Raw genomic sequence first — 20883 nt, 5'->3', positions numbered from 1 at the left:
GGCTGGGTTCATTAAGCAAGAGCTGGAGGAGAAAGGGAATTATCAGGTGAGTTCCCTGTCCCAGAAAATGGATAAAGGAATTCCCTGATGGAGGGTGAGGCCAGGGCCACACAGACAAAGCAGGCAGAGATGCCTTGGGGAGGTAAGCAGATGACTCAGCAGAATTCCAAATGGCCAGCAAGGCTTCCTGGGAGACAGAGGACCAGGCTGGGAAGCTCTGTGTGAGGACTAGAGTAGTAGAGACAGAGAGGCCGAGCGGGAGTCCTAGGCATGACCCTGCAGACTGAAGCCCCCACCCTCAGTTCACTGGCCAGTGCCAGTTACTACAGCCCCGCCATGGCACCAGGCCAGGCTGGGTCCCTGAGAGTGGAGCTAGCAGGGCACCTCACCGGACTTCCTTAAGGAAGGAGTATTCAGTGTCGAACTGCTGCAGGGACAGGACCGCAGGCCTTGAGGCCAGTCCTCTCAGCTCAGACTCCAAGTCTTGACAGTCCGTACTGGTCAGCAGTCTGGAGAAGGTCGTGATCTGCAAAGAGGGGGCGAACTGTTGGCCAGAAGCCAAAGGGGAGGCCGTCTGCTGTTAGAGCCCAGACACGTGAGTGTGAACCCCACCATGGTGGGCATATGTGTTTCCAGGAGGAACACAAGCCCAGAGACTCTCCAGAGACAAGACAGGTGAGGTAAGAGGAGCAACAGGGTTCACAGCACCCGAGAGAAGTGCCCTGACAAGTGCTTGGTCTCCTTCCTGTTTGGACCCTTCTGGGAGAGTCTCAGATTTCTTTAGGACCCAGCACAAATGTCACTTCCTACACAGGACAGACATCCTGCAGTCCAATGGTGTTAGCCTCTGGCCTCTTCCTCCTGTCGGGGCAGTTCTCAGTAGGCCACGCCCACACCGCAAACTCAAATATCCCTTAGGCTGTGCTGACACTTGAGCCCCCAGTTCTCATGTCCTTGCCTGATCCGTGAGCTTCTGATTCCCTCACATCCAAACCTGATGCTCCTTCCTAAACTTCCTGTGTTGCTAATCAAAGCCTGCGGAAGTGAGGAGGGTGAGGAGGGCTCTGGGTGTGCCCTGTCAGCAGATGCCCATGCCCACTGCCCATCCATGAAGTCAGTAATTAGCCTGTGGTCTGTACCCAACCATTGTCTGTCTGTCTGTCTGTCTCTCCTTGTGCATGGGTATTTTCCTTGCATGTATTTCTGTGCACCCCTTGTATGTCTGGTCGCTGCAGGGGTCAGAAGGAGGTACTGAATCCCCTGGAACTAGAGTGACAGCTGGTTGTGAGCTGCCATGTGGGTTCTGGGAATTGAACCCAGGTCCTTTGGAAGAGAACCCAGTGCTCCTCACCATTGAACATTCTCTCCAACCACCCAACCATTTCTTCATTTGTTTGCTTGTTTGTTTTTCATGACAAGGGTTCTCTGTGTGCCCCTGGCTGTCCTTAAACACATTAGTAGGCCAGGATGGCCTGAAAATCAGAGATCTGCCTGCTTCTGCCTCCTGAGTGCAGGGACTATCCTGATCCTGAAGCTTTTAACTGAGCTGCTTCCATGATGGTCTCTGCCTCACTGTTGTCCCATTGCCACAGCCCTTCTCGACATTCACCTGCAGTGTTGCTCTTGGCAGGAAGGATCGAGTTCCTTAGCAGAGCCACTGAGGACCCCTGAAGGAGCTTTCTGATCATCTCAACCTTAGGACACAAAACTCACAGCTTGGAGCCTCAAGCTCTACCAGTGAATTCTCCCAGCGGTTTTCAGTCTCAGTCCCTTCGTCCTTGCATGTGCCCAGCCAGCCCTAGGGGTGCCTCTTAAAGAAAGCCCCATCTGTCCTCCCATCGCGTGCACAGCAGGCTTCCTGTGGTGCTGACCCTGTTGAACACCGCCTTTCTAAGCTCCACACACACTGACCTACAAGAGAACAGTGTGAGGCCAGGGACACTGAACTTACCCACTGTGCTCAGAACATAATGGGGAGCCCAGGGTCAGCATACCCATACTACCTATAAGTCACCCTGCAGTTTTGTATAAATCTGGGTTTAGTTCCTGACCCTAGGAGTCTAGGACCCTTGGATTAGCAGAGTTTTAGGCTATGCAAAGATGGTCACCTCTGTGAAGACAGCCTGGCCCTCCAGATGGGCCATGCGCAGGTGGGCCTGGAGGAAGTCTGCGAAGGAGTTGTGTTGTTGCTTGGAGTAATAGTCCCGCGACAGCCGCTCCGCAGTGAATGAGCCCAGTGTGGAACCACGCAGCCGGACCACAGCATCTGGTGTGGCACAATCCAGCAGGATGAGCTTGGCCTCTTCAGACACCTTGCGGTACAGCTCCTCAGTCACGTCCCTGGGGCCCTGCCTCTCCACGGCCTGCAGCACCACAGAGGCACAGGCATCAGAGTGGTAGCCGATGAACGCGTCTGCAGGACTGTATTTGTGCCTGGCATTGAGCTGGTCTGCTTTCACATCTGCAAAATCACAGGCCCACTGTTGCAGCTCACGCACAATGCCCTTCTGCCACCCCTCCAGCACGGTGTTGATGTCCAGGTAGTGCTTCTCCAGCCGGTTGATGAGGGGCACAGGGAACTGTTGGTACACCACATCTTTCTCCTCAATAACGATGAGGCGGAAGTCAGTGTGGACTCGACATTTGACTCGATGCGTACCCAGGCCAAGGTCCACGTACTTCTGGCCCCCAAGGTAGACATAGTACTGGTTGAGAGCATCATACAGGCTCTCGTACAGGTTCTGCAGGTTCAGCAGCACCACCATCTTTCCCGTCTCCATGCAGATCTTTACCCGGTTGATATTCCTGCAGATCTGGGTGTATTCCTGGTCCTGGGGAAAGCTGGAGCCAAAGATGATCTCCGGTTGCTGGCCCTCACCAAAGAGCGTCTGCTGCAGGATCTGCAGGGCCACATAGTTCCTGGTCAGCACCAGCAAGTAACGGGACTCGGCCCCATCCAGCCCCCTGCTGGACGCCTGCAGACCGCTGTCAATGTTCTGCTTGATCAGTTCCACAGTGCTGACGTCTTCCTTGTACCTGGCCCCGGGAAGACTGGCTGTAAAGATGTCCAGTGCCTGGATGTTGTCCTTCCCACTGAAGTTCCGGAGGACAGCATGAGCGATGTCTTGTGGGGAAAGCCCCCGAGTGGAAGCTTTGGCTTTGGCGAAGACCATCTTGATGAGGCTGTAATAGTCACGAAGCCCAAAGAATTCCTTGTCCTGGGTCTGACACACTGTTTCATAGGCCTTGGCAAAGGGTGCGAAATACCCTCGGATTCTGTCCTGAACCAGCCTGTCCGAAGAGCAGATGCCCTCCGCGCTCTCGATGAGCTCTTTCTCACTGGGACTGCCTCGTGACACAAAAATGCCCCGGTTCATCTTGGCAGGATCCAGAGCCCAGTTGGAAATGCCAACAAAGCCCACTTTTTTGTAGGGGGCAGGATCATCGTCAATGCACCCATCTTCCAGCAGGGGGTGCAGCGTCTTCAGAGGCATTCTGGGTGAGTCTTCTGCCAGTCCGACCTCATCCAGCACCACCACAGAGACATACTGCTGTAGGTCCTTGCCCTGCTGGAAGCGAGCGCACTGTCTGAAGGTGCCGATGATCCCTTGGGGGGTGGAGTGGGGGCTGCACTGGAACGACACCAGGTGGACCTGTTTCAGGCGGCGGAAGAGATCGGAGACGGCAGACTGCCCTTGCATGGCGTCCGCTACAATGATCTTGGCAAGGGATTTGGAGCTGCCGGGCTTCCCCACCAGGAAGAGGGGGATCTTAAGCTCTATGCAGATTACCATCATGAAGACATTCTCCTTCAAAGCCAAGTTCCTGGCTATGTTTTTCCTAATGGGTGCCCCCTTCAGAAAAAGATCTTGTACAAGTGTGATCTCATCAAGAATGACCTTGCTGTTATTGTATGGTTCTGGAAAGCACCTGCCAATGGCTCTGCGGTAGGTTGCTTTCTCTTCTAAAGAGGCATGGTAACACACCCCAATGGCCATTACCAGGGACCACAGAACAGGATCTCTCTCAGAGGTGTGTTTGTTGTCACTGGCTTCGTGGAGAAAGTCAGGGAGCTTGTTTAAGAGCATCTCGCTGTGGTCATGAAACCATCTGAAAACTTTGATACAGCGCTCCACATCCCGGAGGCTGACGAAACCACATTCATTCTCCCTCTTCCTCATGTACTGCTGAGAGGCGGAGAGTACATCCACAATCACAGAAGTGTGGTCTTCCGTGATAAAGTCCACTCTCTGCACGATCTGCCGGATGTAGAGATTTTCAGCATAGTCATTCAGCTGTCCAAAGTCCCATACCAGAGGAATGAGGCTTGGAGGCAGAGCGTGGACGCGGTAGACCAGCTGCCGCAGCGGGATGGAGCCCAGCCTCTCTGCAGTCTCCTCTGCACTCACCTTGTATCCCAAACCTGCTGACTCCAGGCGGAGGATCATCTCCTGGGAGTGCTTCCGGTAAGGGTTGCAAGCAGCAATGACATGCAGGCCAGAGTCCGCCTTTAGGCGCTTACCGTCCACTGCTCTGTCACACAGGACCTCTTTGATACAGCTCACAGCTTCCGTTGTGTTGGCTTCGTCAAAGAACAAGATGGTGTCCAGCTCGTGTTGGACTTTATTGAAGAAGGCTATGCGCTCAGCATCCTTGACCTTGGAGTAGATCATGGATGGAGTTGTCCCTCCATGGACCTTCACCAACTTCAGAGTTTCTGCCTCAACAGCACCACGCTTGAGGTCACTAAGGAATTTGATGAGCCTGGTTTTCCCACAGCCTGTCTCTCCCATGATGATAACTGGGATCCCACACCGAAACCGCATCTCAATGGCCAGGATCTTAAGCATATTGTCTGTTGTGAGTTCGTATGTTTCATCAGGGTCAATGGGCCACTCAATCCCCAGGGCCAGGCAGAGTCTTTCAAGCTTCTCATGTCTGGGCAGGTTGTCAAAGTTGATATTGAAGGGCACTCTCTGAAGCTCCAGCCCATCAAACAATTCTTCTGTCATGACATCCTTCTTGATGACCTTCCCATTTGAGGGATTGATGGCATCAACATAGCCATTGTTGTTGGGCTGCAAGTGAAAACCTATGAATGTCATGGTCATGCGGTCACCATTGAAGAAAACATAGGGATGGGGCTCTGACTCCCATCTCTTTCGAAGAGAGAAGGGAGCTAGGTCTTCTTCAGCAACTCCATCCATGGTGACCATGTGGTTACCGGGGCTTTGGTCTGAAGTGTGGAGAGTCGGAGTGGCAAAATCTCTCGCCATTAAGATCATGAAGGTTACCACGAAGTTCTTGAAGCCCCTGAGTGTGTCTCCAGTAAAAGCCGAGTTGCAGAAGACAGAAGCCTCACAGTCCTTGAGCTGACAGTTCAGAAACCAAGCGAAGTTCCGGAGCTCTGCCCAGGAAGGGTTGACCACGCCACAGTAAATCAGGAAGTGCTGCAGGCACTCCTCAGGGGAGCCTTCCACGGAGCCTTCTTTGTACTGAAATGTGTCCAGGTTCTGGTTTTGATGGAACCGTTTTAAATACTGGTAAGGTCTTTGGAAAGCTTCACTGCTGAACTCCCCTGGGTCCATTCCTGGTTCCCTGTGGCTCCTTTTGGGAGTCAGTTCCATGGCAATCACTTCCTTGGGAGGACGGCAGGTAACTTTGGGGAAGATGTCAAGAAACCTGGACAAAGCTGCACGTGCACTCTGCAAAGAGGAAACACACTGTCATCAAATTTGTTAAAAACTGCCTTTGTGACCGGGCAGTGGTGGTGCACGCCTTTAATTCCAGCACTCAGGATGCAGAGGCAGTCAGATCTCTGTGAGTTTGAGGTCAACCTGGTCTACAAGAGCTAGTTCCATGACAGGCTCCAAAGCTACAGAGAAACCCTGTATCAAAACACACACACACACTCATACACACACACACACAAGACTGCCTTTGTGTTGGGGTGGGAGAGATGGGTCAGATGTTAGGAGCACTCACTGCTCTTCAAGAGGATCCAGGTTCAATTCCCAGCACCGAGTTGGCAGCTCACAACTGTCTATAACTTCAGTTCCAGGGGACCTGACACCCATGGCAAAACACCAATGCACATAAAAAAACAAACAAACAAAAACAACCACCACAACAAAAAGTCCCTTTGTGTTTACCTCTACACGTCTACATGGGATTTAACCATTTCCCCTGTCTCCACAGGCTGGCATCTTTTGCCTGCTGCTGTTTAGAGAACAGGATTAGAGACACATCGTTACCAAGGAAGCATTTTCTAACAGTTCTTCAGTCCCTTTTGACCAGAACCACAGCTGCTTACATCAAGACATCACGCAGACATCCCTGATGCGTCTTTGCTTCCCTCTACACGGCACAAGTCAGGTCTCTACTGTCTGTGTTACTCTCTGCATGCTATTCTTACAAGCTCCCAGAAAATAGTCTACTGAGCTCTGAGCACTCAGTGACTCGAGTTCACATGTCACCATAATTTTCTCCAGAGCACATGGGCGGGCCTGTCACAGCAATGTGTCACGAACCTGGTACCAACGTTAGGCCTAATTAGAATTTATATTGCTAATATAAAACCCCTTGACCTAACGCTACTTGGTCAGCAAAGGGCTTATTTCATCTTCCAGCTCTCTCCATTACAGAGGAAAGTGAGAGCAGGAACTCAGACAGGAAGATGGAGGCAGGAACTGAAGCAGCAGCTAGGGAGGACACTGCCTACTGGTTTGTTCTCCAGGGTTTGCTCAGCCTGTCTCCTTGTGTCATCCAGAACCACAGGCCTAAGGTGGGTCTCTCCCCACTCCCTCACGGACTGGGCCCAGCTACATCAATCATTAAGAAAATGCCCTGCCCTCGCCGATGACCACTTCCTAAATATAACACCAATAGCACAGACACTGAGAGAAACAAATAATAAATAGGACCTCCTGAAACTGAGAAGCTTCTGTAAAGCAAAGGACACGGTTGATAAGACAAAATGGCAGCCTACAAAATGGGAAAAGATCCTCACCAAGTCCAAATCGGTCACACGGCTGTTCTCCACAATATACAAAGAACTCAAGAAATTGGTCATCAAAAGAACAAATAACCCAGTAAAAAAAAAAGTGGGGGTACATACCTAAGCATAGAACTCTCAACACGTGAATCTAAAATGACTGAAAGACACTTAAGGAAATGCTCAACATCCTTAGTCATCAGAGAAATGCAAGTCAAAACAACTCTGAAATTCCAGCTTACACCTGTAAGAATGGCCAAGATCAAAAACACTGATGACAACTTATGCTGGAGAGGTTGTGGGGTAAAGGGAACACTTCTGCATTGCTGGTGGGAATGCAAGCTGGTACAACCCCTTTGGATGTCAGTGTGGCGATTTCTCAGAAAATTAGGAAACAACCTTCTTCTAGACCCAGCAATACCACTTTTGGGTATATATCCAAAGGATGCTCAATCTTGCCACAAGGACATGTGCTCAGCTATGTTCATAGCAGCATTGTTCGTCATATCCAGAACCTGGAAACAACCTAAATGCCCCTCAGCTGAAGAATGGATAAGGAAAATGTACAATGGAGTACTACACAGCAGAAATAAATAACGAAATCTTGAATTTTGCAGGAAAATGGATAGAGCTAGAAAACATTATTTTGAGTGAGGTAACCCAGACACAGAAAGACAATTATCACATGTAATCACCCAAAGGTGGTTTTTAAACATAAAGCAAGGAAAGCCAGCCTACAAACAACAATCCCAGAGAACTTAGACAACAATGAGGACACTAAGAGAGACTCACATAGATCTAATCTATATGGGAAGGAGAAAGTAGAAAAGACACGATCTCCTGAGTAAATTGGGAGCTTGGGGACCTTGGGGGAGGATTGAAAGGGGGAAGAGAGAGGCATTGAGGGGAGGAGAGAAAAATGTAGAGCTCAATAAATATCAATAAAAAAAATTTAAAAAAATTTCAAAATTGGGGGATTTTCTCAACTGTGGTTCTCCCTTCTCAGATAACTCAAGCTTGTATCAAGTTGACAAGAAACAAACCAGGATGAGTTGTGCATCACCACAGCAAACCTTTGCGTTTGTTTTTCTGGTACTCACCAGTTTAGAAGATCTCTTTGGCTGTGCTGAGGGCTCTTGTGAGATTTCAACCACATATAAATGGCACGGGTTCCGAAGCCACATTTTCCCGCTTGTATCCATTAGGTACTGCAGAATGAGGAGTTTGAAAAGAAAGACAGGAATCCCAGTCTGGACCTGCAGGAGACACAGGACTGTGAGTGTGTAGCCTTGACAGGATAATGTAGATCAGGACTGTGTGTGGAGAGAGGAGGCAGTCAGGATATGGGAACCATGTCTCCCGCCCGTGTCAGTCACTGGCAGGTGATGTCAGAACTTACTGAAGTGCTGACATCAATGTGGACTATCATAGGCTTCTTCTGAGAGTCCTTCTCCAGGAACGGCAGGAGGGAGCTCAGGACCCGGCTCTCGTCCACGTGAGGGTCCGTCAAGCGAATAGTTTTCAGGGGGGCCTTTTTGTCCTTTAGTTTTATTTTCAGGTTTCTGTGCAATCTGTTCACGTAGAGTGACTTTCCTGCAAGGGGAACATGCGCAAATCAGACCCCAAGTCTACAGACAGAGAGGAAGACAATATGGAGATGTTGTGGAAGCTACTCTCTGTTTAACTCAAAACGCATTCAATGCACCATTGCTGCCAACTGGCTTCATGTCCTTACAGTCTCCGGTTTCCCTGTCTACCGCCATTGATCAACTTTGCCTTGTCCTGACTACTGCTGGTGCACCTAAGTCAGTGAAGGCAAGAGCAAGAGCGTGGAGGAACAAACTCTCCCAGCAGGACAGTGTGGTTCAGCGAATAGTGGACGGGATGAAGGAAGAGATAGCGGCCAAAGGACGATCAGAGTTTCTGCTCAACCACAACCGACTTGGACGTAAGGGGACAGGGGTTTGCAGAGGAAGTAAAACTGCAGAAAGGCTCCTGAGCAGAGGGAATGGGCTCTCAGGAATTGCCAGTTTTCACAACTAGGCGAGAAGGGAAACTGGTCTACAGCTAAGGAGGAGCAGACCCCTGAAGAAGGGCTTCATCTCAGTGTCCCTGCCGGAAAAGGAAGCGTCATTGGGCAGTGTCTGGTAGAGGGGCCCTCTCCACCCCCAGGCTCTTTCATTACCAACACCAGCTCTTTCAGAGGTCACGATCCCGACACACATCCGGTCTCTGAATACAGCCGCTGCCGACAGGGTCTGCTTCGGGACCTGATAATGGTTCTCCAGGTAGGCCTGGATGTCCGGCAGTGGGGCCTGGGGCACCAGGGGGACTTTGTGCTGGCTGAAGGTGGAGGGGAGGTAGCAGTGCTCCCGGGCAGCATCACAGATCATCACCAACTGGTAGTCTTCACGGTGGCGCTGTGCGCATAGGCTCTGGAAGAGCTCCTCGGCCCGGCAGCCCACTTCATAGCTCAGCTGGTCCGCGAACAGCAAGCTGTAGAGCTTGTGCTCCTGGGAGCCCAGCGTGAGGCAGCGTCGTAGGAATAGCTCCACCTCCTCGACTGTGGTCCCCGGGGTGCAGACCAACACCTCATCAAAGGTGGGCAGAGGCTGCCCCGGGGCCTGCATATAGATGGCCAGTGCGGCCAGCAACACCTCAGAGTGGCCACACAACACCAGGTTAGGCTGGCCAACCTGCAGGCCTTTGGGGAGTGGCCGCTCCACAGGACAGTCACGCAGTGTGGCCAGCTGAGCCAGGCATCTACCCAGGGCATCCAGGTCCAGACAGTTGGGCAGGAAGGCACTCATGCACTCTGTAGATTGCTCCATGATAACCCGAAGCTTGCCCATTAAGCTGGACTCAGAAGGTAGCTGCCTCAGGCAGTGTCTGGCAACATCGCTTTCACAGGATCTGGTGGCTTCTAAGATGTCATGGACGGTGCATTCGCCTTTGATGACAGACAGCATCATGAGGGCAGCTTTGCTGGGTCTGCGTTTCCTGAGCTCGCTGCTCAGGTAGACCAGCTGCTCAGCTGTGTAGAAGTTGAGGTAAAAGTGTTTGGCTCTCTTCTGGGCAACTACTATTTTCCAGTTGTCTAGGAAGTCCTCCATTTGCCTGCAGAGGGCTCCCAGGAGCTCGATGACATCACCACTCTCTGCCAACTGGCTCACCAGCTTCAAGCCAAAGTCCATGCGGATAGAGATGTCCGACATGGGGCAGCAGTAGACCTCAGCAGTCCAAGACCTGAACAGCATGTTTCCCGCGCAGTGCAGGTTTATGAAGGCATGCACAAGCCTCTGCATGCTGCTGAAGACCTGGGGGAAGGGAGCCATGAGGTCAAGGCATAGCACAGGGCTGCAGGGAAGACACACTCATCTACACACACCTGCCCACATACTAACATACACACCCACACACTAACCTACACACACCCATCAAAACACTAACCTACACACACCTACCCACACACTAACCTACAAAACCTGCTGCTTTTACAAGTCCAAGATCTTAGACTCAGGTCACTGTCTCACTGGAGCACAATTTTCACAAAAATCTTCCTAATATCCATCACACACAGCTCTTCCTTCCATAGTTACATGGTCAGCTGAATAAGAGGCCTCCCTTTCTTTCTCTTTTTTTTATTTTTTAATTTTTTTATTTTTTTGAGGCAACTCTCACTATTTAGCTCTGATTGTCCTTGAGTTCCCTATGGAACCAGATTGGCCCTATCCCCATCTCTGCCTCCTGAGCACTGGGATTAAAGGTGTGTGCCACCATGTCCAAGCAAAGAAAAGGATGTTAATGTATGGACTGTGCACACTTGTATGCGTGTGTGTGTGTCGTGACTATGTGTGTAAAAGCAGGGTCTCATGTTCCCAGGCCGGCCTCAAACTCAAGATCCCTCCAAATCAACAGCCGCACAACAGAGTTGCCAGTTCATACAGGAAGCAAACTGATGGTTTCTTTCTTTCTTTTTTTTTTAAAGATTTATTTATTTATGTATACAGTACCCTGCCTGCAGGCCAGAAGGCCAGATCTCATTACAGAGAGGTTATGAGCCACTATGTGGTTGCTGGGAATTGAACTCAGGACCTCTGGAAGAGCAGTCAGTGCTCTTAATCGCTGAGCCATCTCTCCAGCCCCGATAGTTTCTTTCTAGAACTGTCGGGCGGTCACCTCATCTCCACAGCTCATGACAGCTCCTCCTGAGGCTCTTGAAGAGGACCTGTTGCTCTTGGGTCTGCCCTGCTTCAGATACTTCTCTGGGGTTGTGGTTTGGGGTGCCATGCATCCGGCAGAGCCATCAGCACCACCCTCTGGGTATCAGAGCAAAGCTCTGTGTCAATCCAGACATTTCTACAGCTCAGTAAGGAAAGCACCTGGGCCAGCTTGAGGCTAGAGCCACCCAGTGGGGCAGCGGCACAAACCCAAATGTTCACCTCTGAGAACTTGTCCACCTCTGCGCTGCTGCTGTGGTCTCTCTTCCCAGACATGAGCATGAGCTTATTTAACAGCTCCCTCAGCTCTTCTGTGGAGTAGCTGCGCAGCCCCTCCTGGGCACCACGATTCTCCGGGAGGAGGAGGTGTAGGACGCTGTCTGGGGAAATCTGGGAGGCAGCACACATTAGAAAGTTAGTTTCTGGTGCAGAGTCCGTGAGTTTATAGTAAGACCACAGGGCCATGCAAAACTGCGCCAGGATTGGGCAGCTCACCTTCTGACCACCTTTGGGTGCCCTAATAACATAGATGCCCCTGTTGTTGATTGCTGTGGCCAGGGACAGAGACGAGAGCTCCACAGACCCGTGGCTTTCCTTCACTGTCTTCAGCCACTCCAAATTTCTGGCAGAATCTTGCTATTGGGACAGAAGCAGGCAACAGGCTGGAGTGAGAAGCCATTTTCTTGTCGCCCCCACCTCTGCTCTTGCTGGGGTACAGTTGCCCCGCTCCCTGCCCCACACCCACCCTTTGTCCCTGTGCTCTGTCTTGTTCATCAAGGCCCTGTCACTCAACATATCTGCACTGGATCCCGAGTCGACTCACCAGCTTACTGGGCAGGTGCTGGTCATTGTCCAGGGCCCTCCAGAGCTCCTGCAGATGATACACAAACCCACAGAAATCTGTGCTCGAGTCCATCTTGTACAGCAGCGAGGCGTAGCCCTGCACGGCGTCATGGAAACAGGCCACCCGGTCCACCTCGATGTCGTTCTCCCCCGCTGAGATGGAGGCCAGGTCCACAAACACCTTGAGTTCATTGATGTCTTGAGAGGAAAGAGGGGAGGTCAGCACGTGACCTTGCTGAGTCTGGGCCAGAAATCCTAAGTGAAGCTATAATTGAGCACCAAGGTAATGTCTTATTTGGCCCACTTTCTGCTTTTGCTAAGAACATGGAACATAATAGCGAATCTATTGACTGATAGCTACCCTTTATCAGACAACAGTGTCCCAGGCATTATGCTAGGCTTGAATCTACTACACCACATCACGTAAACCACACAAACGTAGAGACCTGGGCTCTGCTGGAAAAGAAGACGCTGACAATGAGAGAAACTGCGACAACCCTCCATAGGCTCCTGCCCACTCAAAAGGTACACATGGAAAACCTTCATGATCTCTCTGTGCAAGTCCTGTCTTCTGGAAGAAAAGGTTAACTGGGGAGGGGAAGCCGGAGAGATGGCTCATGGTGAAGAGCACCACCTGCTCTTCCAGAGGACCTGGTTTCAAGTCCTAGCACCCACATGGCAACCCAGAACCATCTGAAACTCCAGCTCCAAGGAATCTGACAGCTTCTTTGGCCTTCTGGGTACCAGGGATATGAGGAAGCACAGACACACATGCAGGACAAAACACCCATACACATCAAATAAAAACAAAATAAATAAAAAGACTGGCGAGTTGACTCAGTGGTTAAGAGCAATTATTGGTCTTATAAGGGATCCAGGTTTCTTTTCCAAAACCTACCTTGTGGCTTTCAACCTATTTTAATTTCAGTTCTAGAGGACATGGCACCCTCTTTAGATCTACAGAGGCACCATTCACATATGTGGCACACATACATACATGAAGAAAAAACCACTATTATAAACCAAATAATTAATAAAAATAAAAATTTAAATGACCTTCAGGTATTCTCAGCCAGCTGTCATACCATGCAGGAAATGACAAAGGAAAGTTTCTACACAAGAGCCTGAGGGACATTGTCTGAGTGAAATAAACCCCAGTGAATGAGACAGCCACTGCCCCTTTGCCTAGAGAAGTCAAGGAGCAACTTCCCTGGCCTTTGTACAGCAGGCGACCCAGGGGATATATTTCCTTAAGTATCAGAGCCTCGTAGAGAACCATAGGTGCCACCTGTAGGACCCTGGCAAGCCTAAGGGGCCGGCCATACCTTCCAGGGCCTCATGCAGCCAGTCCACAAGTTCCTTCTGGCGAGAGAGTTCCTCCAGGCAGCAGCGTCGTGGCTCACTGATGTCTTGGAGCAAATTCTTGGCCCGGATGAACTCTGGGCTGATCTGTTTCAGTTCCTCATGGCGAAAGTTCTCGAAGGAATCTGCCTGGAAGATAAAGTTTAGATTGCATTGGTACTGGTTGGCCAAGCCTAGTCTTCAGGAAGCCACCAAACACAGCAAGACCAAGGCTCACTTGGTTTTTTTCCCAGCATTCAGTCCAGTCTTTCCCACCTACCTAAGTTCTGTCCTATCAACAAGCCAAGGCAGTTTCTTTATTCATTAATGGTAATCACAGCACCCAGAGGGGACTCCTACATCACCCCACCATCACCATCACCGTCCATCTGCTCCACCATCAACATCACCGTCACCATCACCACCACCACCACCACCACCATCACCACCACCATCACCATCACCGTCACCATCACCACCACCATCACCATCACCGTCCATCTGCTCCACCATCACCACCACCACCACCACCGTCACCGTCACCATCACCACCACCACCACCACCACCGTCACCGTCACCATCACCACCACCACCACCATCACCATCACCACCACCATCACCGTCACCATCACCGTCACGGTCACCGTCACCATCACCATCACCGTCACCGTCACCGTCACCACCACCACCACCATCACCATCATCACCACCATCACCATCACCCACCCCACCCCAGGCCAGAAAGAAACCCTGGCTGTCAAGATTTTTCAGCTTGGTCCTCGCCCCTCAGGAGAGCCAGCAAACAACTTACGAATTTTAACAACTTGTCAAGAACACTGAAGTCACCGGTCACGCCCAAAGTGCTTCGGACCTGAACGATGACCTTGGCAGAGCTGACAGCCTGGTTTAGGCTATGGTATTCCTTGATCTGCGCCACACGCTCTGGGATCCAACCTTTTTGCTCTTGGGGTTCCACAGTGCACATGAAGTTTAGGTCAACAGTCAGGTCACCATATTTATCTACAAAGTCCCTGAAGATGTCGTCAACTTCAGCAAAAGTGATCTCTCCTGACTTGAGGTTCTTGTAGAGTATGTAGAATTTCTCATAGCAGGGGTGGTACAGGCGTTCACAGGCTTCTGAGAGCGATAATTTCAAATTTCTGGGGTCCTGAGTCAGAGAACTAAGTGCCTCTGCTGTCTCTTGCCAGAAGACTTGGAAGATGTGGCTGTCTTTCAGGGAGTCTATCTTGCTTGCAATTTCTCGGATCTCAGGGCTCAGGGAGTAATGAGTCTTCCTTTTGTGTGGAGACGAGTGAGGTACGTTTATCAATGCTTCATTGAGTCTCTTATTGCTGAGGTCGTGAGAGTGTATTGCCTCAATATATCCAAACTCCACTACGGAAACAGGAATGAAAGGTTGGATGTAAAGCCTCCGATGATAGTAGCATATAATTTCTCTTTGATCACACACACCCATTCTCGCTTTTTGAGACAGGTTTCTCTGTGTCACCCTGGCTGTCTTAGAACTCACCCTGAAGACCAGACTGGCCGTGAACTCAGAGATCCACCTGCCTCAGCCTCTCGCCACCACTGCCTGGCATCACTTCTCTTTCTCAGTAAGGGAAAGAAGGTCTGAATATGTAGCCGGGCTGGCCTTCAGCTAATTATCCCCCTGCCTCAGCACCCTAATGTCTGGGATTGCGGACATGCCCCAGGATGGGCAGAACTAGAGCTGTTTGTTCACTGGGGACAGAGCCTACCGCCTTGCAGCATTAGACAGAGGCTCGACTACCGACACAGCCTTAGCCCGTTCCCTGGTCGCTTCTCTAAGAAACTCATATACAGCCACTTGGTTCATTCTCTGTAGAACATGCACATCTTTCCTCCCTCCCACCTTGGTTTTGTTGTCAGTTTTCTCAAAGAGAAAAACACTGTAAACTCTGGGTAAAGGGTCAGTTGGGACACAGGCACCTACTCTCTCTCACTCCCTTCTAAAGCCCAACAAATTATAAAATAGGAATTTTATCTCTAAATCTGAAACAGCCCAGACACATTCTTTACATTCTAGAATTCAGGACACAGAGGCAGATGGATCTCTGTGAATCTGAGGGTAGCCTGACCTACAGAGCATCCAGTGAGGGTAAACATGTCACACACAGAGAAGCAGTAACCAGGACTGTCCCAGGCTTCCCAGCGGCAGCAGAGACACAGCCGGGAGCACAGCATCATTCCTAGGGCAGTGGCTTACAATGTCCCTCTGTTCCCAGCCAGGCAGTGCACTGGAACTAGGGCAGACAGACACACACTCGCTCAAACAGGGAGCGCCTGCCTCTTTCTCAGGAGGGTAGCTAAGCTGTGTCTGCCAGATGCAGAGTCAGGGCCAGAGGGCAGGGATATATATGGGAACGTACTTAGGAAAAGGTACCGATGACACCAGCAGGGTTAAGGGAGAGCCCAGGGCTGCTCACCCATCTAGTGATAATGAGGATGAGGTGCCCATCTCAGGAGAGTCACAACCTGTGATGGGTGTCAGAGAATAGTTCTAGGACATAAAATAGAGATGCTTGCAGGCATGGAATACAGAGGTGATGTGGATTCCCTCTGGCAAAGGCAAGTGAGTTTGGATTAAAAATTTTTGATCACTGGAACCCATATAAATGTCAGGTGGGTAAAGCAGCCTGGCTGTATTTCTAGTCTGGAGAAACTGGGATGAAAGAATCCCCATAGCAAACTGGCTGGCAAGGCTAGACACAGTAGCAAGCTTTGGGTTTGAGTGAGAGACCTGTCCCACTGAGTGAGGTGAGAAAGGGTGGTGGTGGTCCAGGGCTTCAGTCCCAGCACCGCAGAGGCAGAGACAGAGGCAGGGGGATCTCTTTCAGCTTGTCAACAAGTGAGTTCCAAGACAGCCAGGGCTGTTACCCAGACAAGCCCTGTCTCAAAAATAAACAACAACAACAAAATTAATAAGGTGAAAGAGATCTCAAGAGTGACTCCCAGTATCTACCCTGGACCTTGACATGCACACGCAAATACATATGCTTACGTCCCCATATCATGCAAATTTTTAAAAATGTTTTAAAGCCCCCCAGCTCTGCTCCTGTGCCCCGTCATCCCACTGCACTTCCTCTGCCCCTCACTGAGACCCCACACTTCTTCAGTCCCACTCCGGGGTGCGCACCTTCCACCAGGTGTTTCACTCTCCCAAACTGCCTCAGGAGGCTCTCCACGTGTCTATTCTCTCGCTTGAGGAACAGCAGATCATCCTTTCTCCTGGCCAGCAAGTCCTCCAGATCGCAGGCCTCCTCTTGGCGTGGCAGCCGTACTCTATCTGAAAAGTAAATTACCCGCTCACACAATCCTGCTTGTCTTCCATGTAAGCGCTTTCTGCTGCCTCGCTCTGCACACACTGCAGTCGGGCGAGGACGAGGGACCAGGAAGACGCCTGCTTAGCCAGCCTGTGAGGACAGTGGAGGGACCAGGAAGAGTCCTGCTCAGCCAGCCTGTGAGGACAGTAGAGGGACCAGGAAGACGCCTGCTCAGCCAGCCTGTGAGGACAGTGGAGCGACCAGGAAGACGCCTGCTCAGCCAGCCTGTGAGGACAGTGGAGGGACCAGGAAGATGCCTGCTCAGGGAGCCTGTGAGGACAGTGGAGGGACCAGGAAGACGCCTGCTCAGCCAGCCTGTGAGGACAGTGGATTCACGTACTTGGCAGCCATCATTCCACTGCTTGCTCATGACACTCCTCAGATATAAACCACAGCTTCTCAATGTGCTGACAAGAACTGCTGGCGGTATAATGCCCAGGAACACGCCCTGCCCACAAAATGCCATACCCAAGTTTCTTCCCTCTGGACGCTACTCAGCTGCCCGGTATCTCAACTTCATACTTACTTAAGTTCCAGATGTCAACAAACTGACGCTTGTGCTCAAGGACCAACTCCAGCTGTCCGATCACGATGGCGCCATCCTCAAGTTCCTCTGCAGCCTTTTGGAACACAGACACAGCCGTGGCCATCAGCTGCCTGCCTTCCCCCGTGATGTTGTCTAAGATTTTCTCGTTGCTTCCTGATGAGAGGGAGAGCACATAGTTCAGAGCCCGGGTCCCCTGACCCCTTCGATTCTCACCAGGCATCCCCGATGCTCGTGTGTGGCTTCAGGTTCCGCACATCCTGGCCACCATGCCCCGCTGTAGGGTAGTATGTGTGAACTGACAATCAGTCTAGATGGAAAGACTTTCAATACATTTACTTGTAACCCCCAGGAAATTTCTCTCCTGCTCTCATTACATTTGTATTAAAACAGAATGATTGTCTGTATCATCAAAAACAAAGTAGCCTTATCCATCATTGTAAATCCTTAAAACAGCTGGGCATGGTGGCACAGGACTCTAGAGGCAGAGACAAGCGGATGTGTTAGTTCATGGCCACCCAGGTCTACACAGCCGGCTATAGACCAGCCAAGGCCACATGGAGAGACTCAGTCTCAGAAAAACAACAGCAAAACATGGATCAATGGAGATGCTATTCGGCAGGTGAACGGGTTAAGATGCCCAGGTAGTTCTGCAAATGAAGTTTTCTGTGATGAAATCAGAACTCAGCGGCTGAGCAATAAGAAGACAGGGAGGAGCTTCCAATGCAAACTGCTATGAAAGTCGTCTCTAAGGCCACACTTATGGGTCCAGCTAAGGGATCTTCTAGAGAACAAACCACAGGGGAGTAAAACACAGGGCCTCAGATCCTGGGGGCAGTGACCTCACTGTGTCGACACTGGGATGCCCCAAACATGCTGTCATGCATGTGTTGAAGCCTAGAGAGCACCGACGACTCCAGAGACTTAGTGTGCCAACACTCAACAGCTCATCCGAGTTAAAAGGACACACACATTCCAGATGTGAACAACAGCGCATGGCTGCTGGAGGAGCCTGTGGGAGCCAAGTTTGCTGACGAAGTTTTCTAGAAAACCTATGAATTGAAAAAACACAAAATACAAATGGCGTCCACATCAGCACTCCACACTTTCAGCCTCACGCCTCACAAGCTGTAGGGGGGCTCCCTTTTGGGCTATCAAAAGATCTGGTGAGCATTAAACTCGCCGGGGCTTTTAGTTCAAACCCAGCACATTCCTGCTCCAAGATCTAAACACAGCAGCTCACAGAAGACACGTGAGAGATTTCAGGGGAAGACATAACACTCGGGTCTGTGTGTGCTGGGGGGGTCATCTGGGACTTCCTGTTCTGTAAGTCAGTCAGCACTGCTTTCAAAGGGACTGCTCTGAAGGCCACCTGAGCCTGTCTAGTTCTCCCTCTCGTGTGTGTTTGTGCGTGTGTGCATGCACACTCTTGCTCACATGGTATGGGGGCATGCACATGTAGGCAGTCCAAAATCTCTCTGAACCTGAAGCTCGGCTTGTAGCAAGAAGCCACAGGTGTCCTCTGACTCCGTCCCTACCCCACTGGGCAATCTCCCCACTCAGCAGGCCCTGTACCCGTGGGCCATCTCCCCACTCAGCAGGCCCTGTACCGTGGGCCATCTCCCCACTCAGCAGGCCCTGTACCCGTGGGCCATCTCCCCACTCAGCAGGCCCTGTACCCGTGGGCCATCTCCCCACTCAGCAGGCCCTGTACCCGTGGGCAATCTCCCCACTCAGCAGGCCTTTCCCCTCTAGGCCATCTCCCCACTCAGCAGGCCCTGTACCCGTGGGCCATCTCCCCACTCAGCAGGCCTTTCCCCTCTGGACCATCTCCCCACTCAGCAGGCCCTGTACCCTTGGGCCATCTCCCCACTCAGCAGGCCCTGTACCCGTGGGCCATCTCCCCACTCAGCAGGCCTTTCCCCACTGGGCCATCTCCCCACTCAGCAGGCCTTTCCCCTCTGGACCATCTCCCCACTCAGCAGGCCCTGTACCCTTGGGCCATCTCCCCACTCAGCAGGCCCTGTACCCGTGGGCCATCTCCCCACTCAGCAGGCCCTGTACCCGTGGGCCATCGCCCCACTCAGCAGGCCCAGTACCCGTGGGCCATCTCCCCACTCAGCTGTAATTCTTGCTGCTCTGAGCATCTGCAGAGCAAAGCCCGTCGGTGTCTACCCTGCACTTCACATCCCTTCTCCTGGAGGCTGAGACCCTAGACTGTCGGGAGCAGTGCCAGGCACAGGATGGCAGCAGAGCAGCTAGGACACAGCAGCTCTCAGTCAGCTTGGACTTAAGTTGTCAAGACAACCATGCCTGTCCTGGTCCTGGTCCCACCATCCTAGCTGCTTCCCGCATCATCACAGACCAGCCGGATGTCTGTTCTTCTGTCCTGTTCTGCTCCCCACAGCTCCAGCACATACCACACAGTTTGAAGAGTTGCCTCACATCTGGCCACGTGAGCAGGTATTTGAGGATCCCATCCATGTCCGACACAGCCTCCCCGTTGTGCTTAGGCCAGGACTTGGTTATCACAGCGGACAAGATAGTACCAAATTTCTGCAGATCTGAACAGGAGAGCCCCTCAAGGACACTAGTCTGAGACTATAAAGAAAGTGAATAATAAAAAACAACATGTAATAATTCTTATTAGTTTGTTCTCATTAAGAGAATTATGAAAACTGTGTGTAGTGGTACACAACAGTAATCTTTGCATTTGGAAAGAAGAGTTGTTGTCCAGCCTCAGCTGCACATAAAATACAGGGCCAGCCTGGGCTACTTGAGACCTTAAATGATTTTTTTTTCAAAAATTGCCCTTGATGTCCTGACCACAGGTCATGAGCATGAGTTGTGGGAGAGGACCCAGAACTGCTGTCTTTATAGGTCTGCCTGAGGCTCACTGGGGTATGAGTCAATGGCTAAGAGCTTGCCTAGCATCTGTAAAACCCTGGTTCGATGTTCAGAAATATGTCATAGAAATTGTGCTATTTCAGGCCAGAGAGATGGCACAGTGGGTAAAGGTGGCTGCTGCCAAATCCAACAATGAGTCAATTCTTAGGACCCATGTGGTGGAAAGAGAGAACGAGCTCCCCAAAAGATGTCCTCTGTTCTCTATGCGTGTGTGCCCTGGCACAAATATACCCAACACACGCGCACACACGGGGGGGGGGGGGGGGAGCGCAATACTCTAACATAAAAAACGTTAATAGGAGAAAACTTAACATGTTTTGAGCCCTCTCATCACACACGTGACCTGCAGAGCTCTGACACAGTGCTCAGGCCACTCAGCAGGGGCCTTTACCTCAGAAGGGACGCAGAGGGAAGAAGGGCCTCACTAGAGCTGAACCTGCAGAAGCGAGAGGGAGCAGGACGCTGAGTGTGCCTCTCCCAAGCGCGGGCTTTTTCTCAGTCTCCGTCAGAGCACAGGAAGATGAACAGAAACTAAAGCCCGCCAGCAGCAGTGCTCACAGGGGTGACTGGGGCTCAGCCTGTGAGATCCTGGGCGAGGCTGTGTGAGCAGCTGGGAGGTTCTCACCATGTAACCCTGGCTGGTCTGACTCACTACATAGACCAGGCTG

At 51.3% G+C, this 20883-nt stretch overlaps 1 protein-coding gene across 1 annotated transcript in view; it reads right to left on the bottom strand.

Annotated features, from left to right (window-relative positions):
• LOC142859670 (E3 ubiquitin-protein ligase RNF213-like) overlaps window positions 1-20883 on the bottom strand; it is a 91777-nt gene that overhangs the window by 44618 nt on the left and 26276 nt on the right. The window contains exons 20-33 of the mRNA XM_075989905.1: window positions 19729-19909; window positions 17291-17464; window positions 16578-16727; window positions 14211-14794; window positions 13383-13548; window positions 12038-12255; window positions 11710-11850; window positions 11437-11604; window positions 9180-10311; window positions 8394-8587; window positions 8095-8250; window positions 2109-5705; window positions 390-526; window positions 1-22 (exon numbers count right to left, since the gene is read on the bottom strand). The exon at window positions 1-22 is cut by the window's left edge and continues 74 nt beyond it. Of these exons, the coding sequence (XP_075846020.1) occupies window positions 1-22; window positions 390-526; window positions 2109-5705; window positions 8095-8250; window positions 8394-8587; window positions 9180-10311; window positions 11437-11604; window positions 11710-11850; window positions 12038-12255; window positions 13383-13548; window positions 14211-14794; window positions 16578-16727; window positions 17291-17464; window positions 19729-19909 (7020 nt within the window). The remainder of the gene's footprint in view (window positions 23-389; window positions 527-2108; window positions 5706-8094; window positions 8251-8393; window positions 8588-9179; window positions 10312-11436; window positions 11605-11709; window positions 11851-12037; window positions 12256-13382; window positions 13549-14210; window positions 14795-16577; window positions 16728-17290; window positions 17465-19728; window positions 19910-20883) is intronic.

Source organism: Microtus pennsylvanicus, chromosome 11, assembly GCF_037038515.1.
Source record: "Microtus pennsylvanicus isolate mMicPen1 chromosome 11, mMicPen1.hap1, whole genome shotgun sequence".
In the NCBI taxonomy this organism is placed as follows: Eukaryota; Metazoa; Chordata; class Mammalia; order Rodentia; family Cricetidae; genus Microtus; species Microtus pennsylvanicus.
The sequence above is the reverse complement of the archived record's forward strand: the minus strand, read 5'-3'. Positions and strand labels throughout refer to the sequence as shown.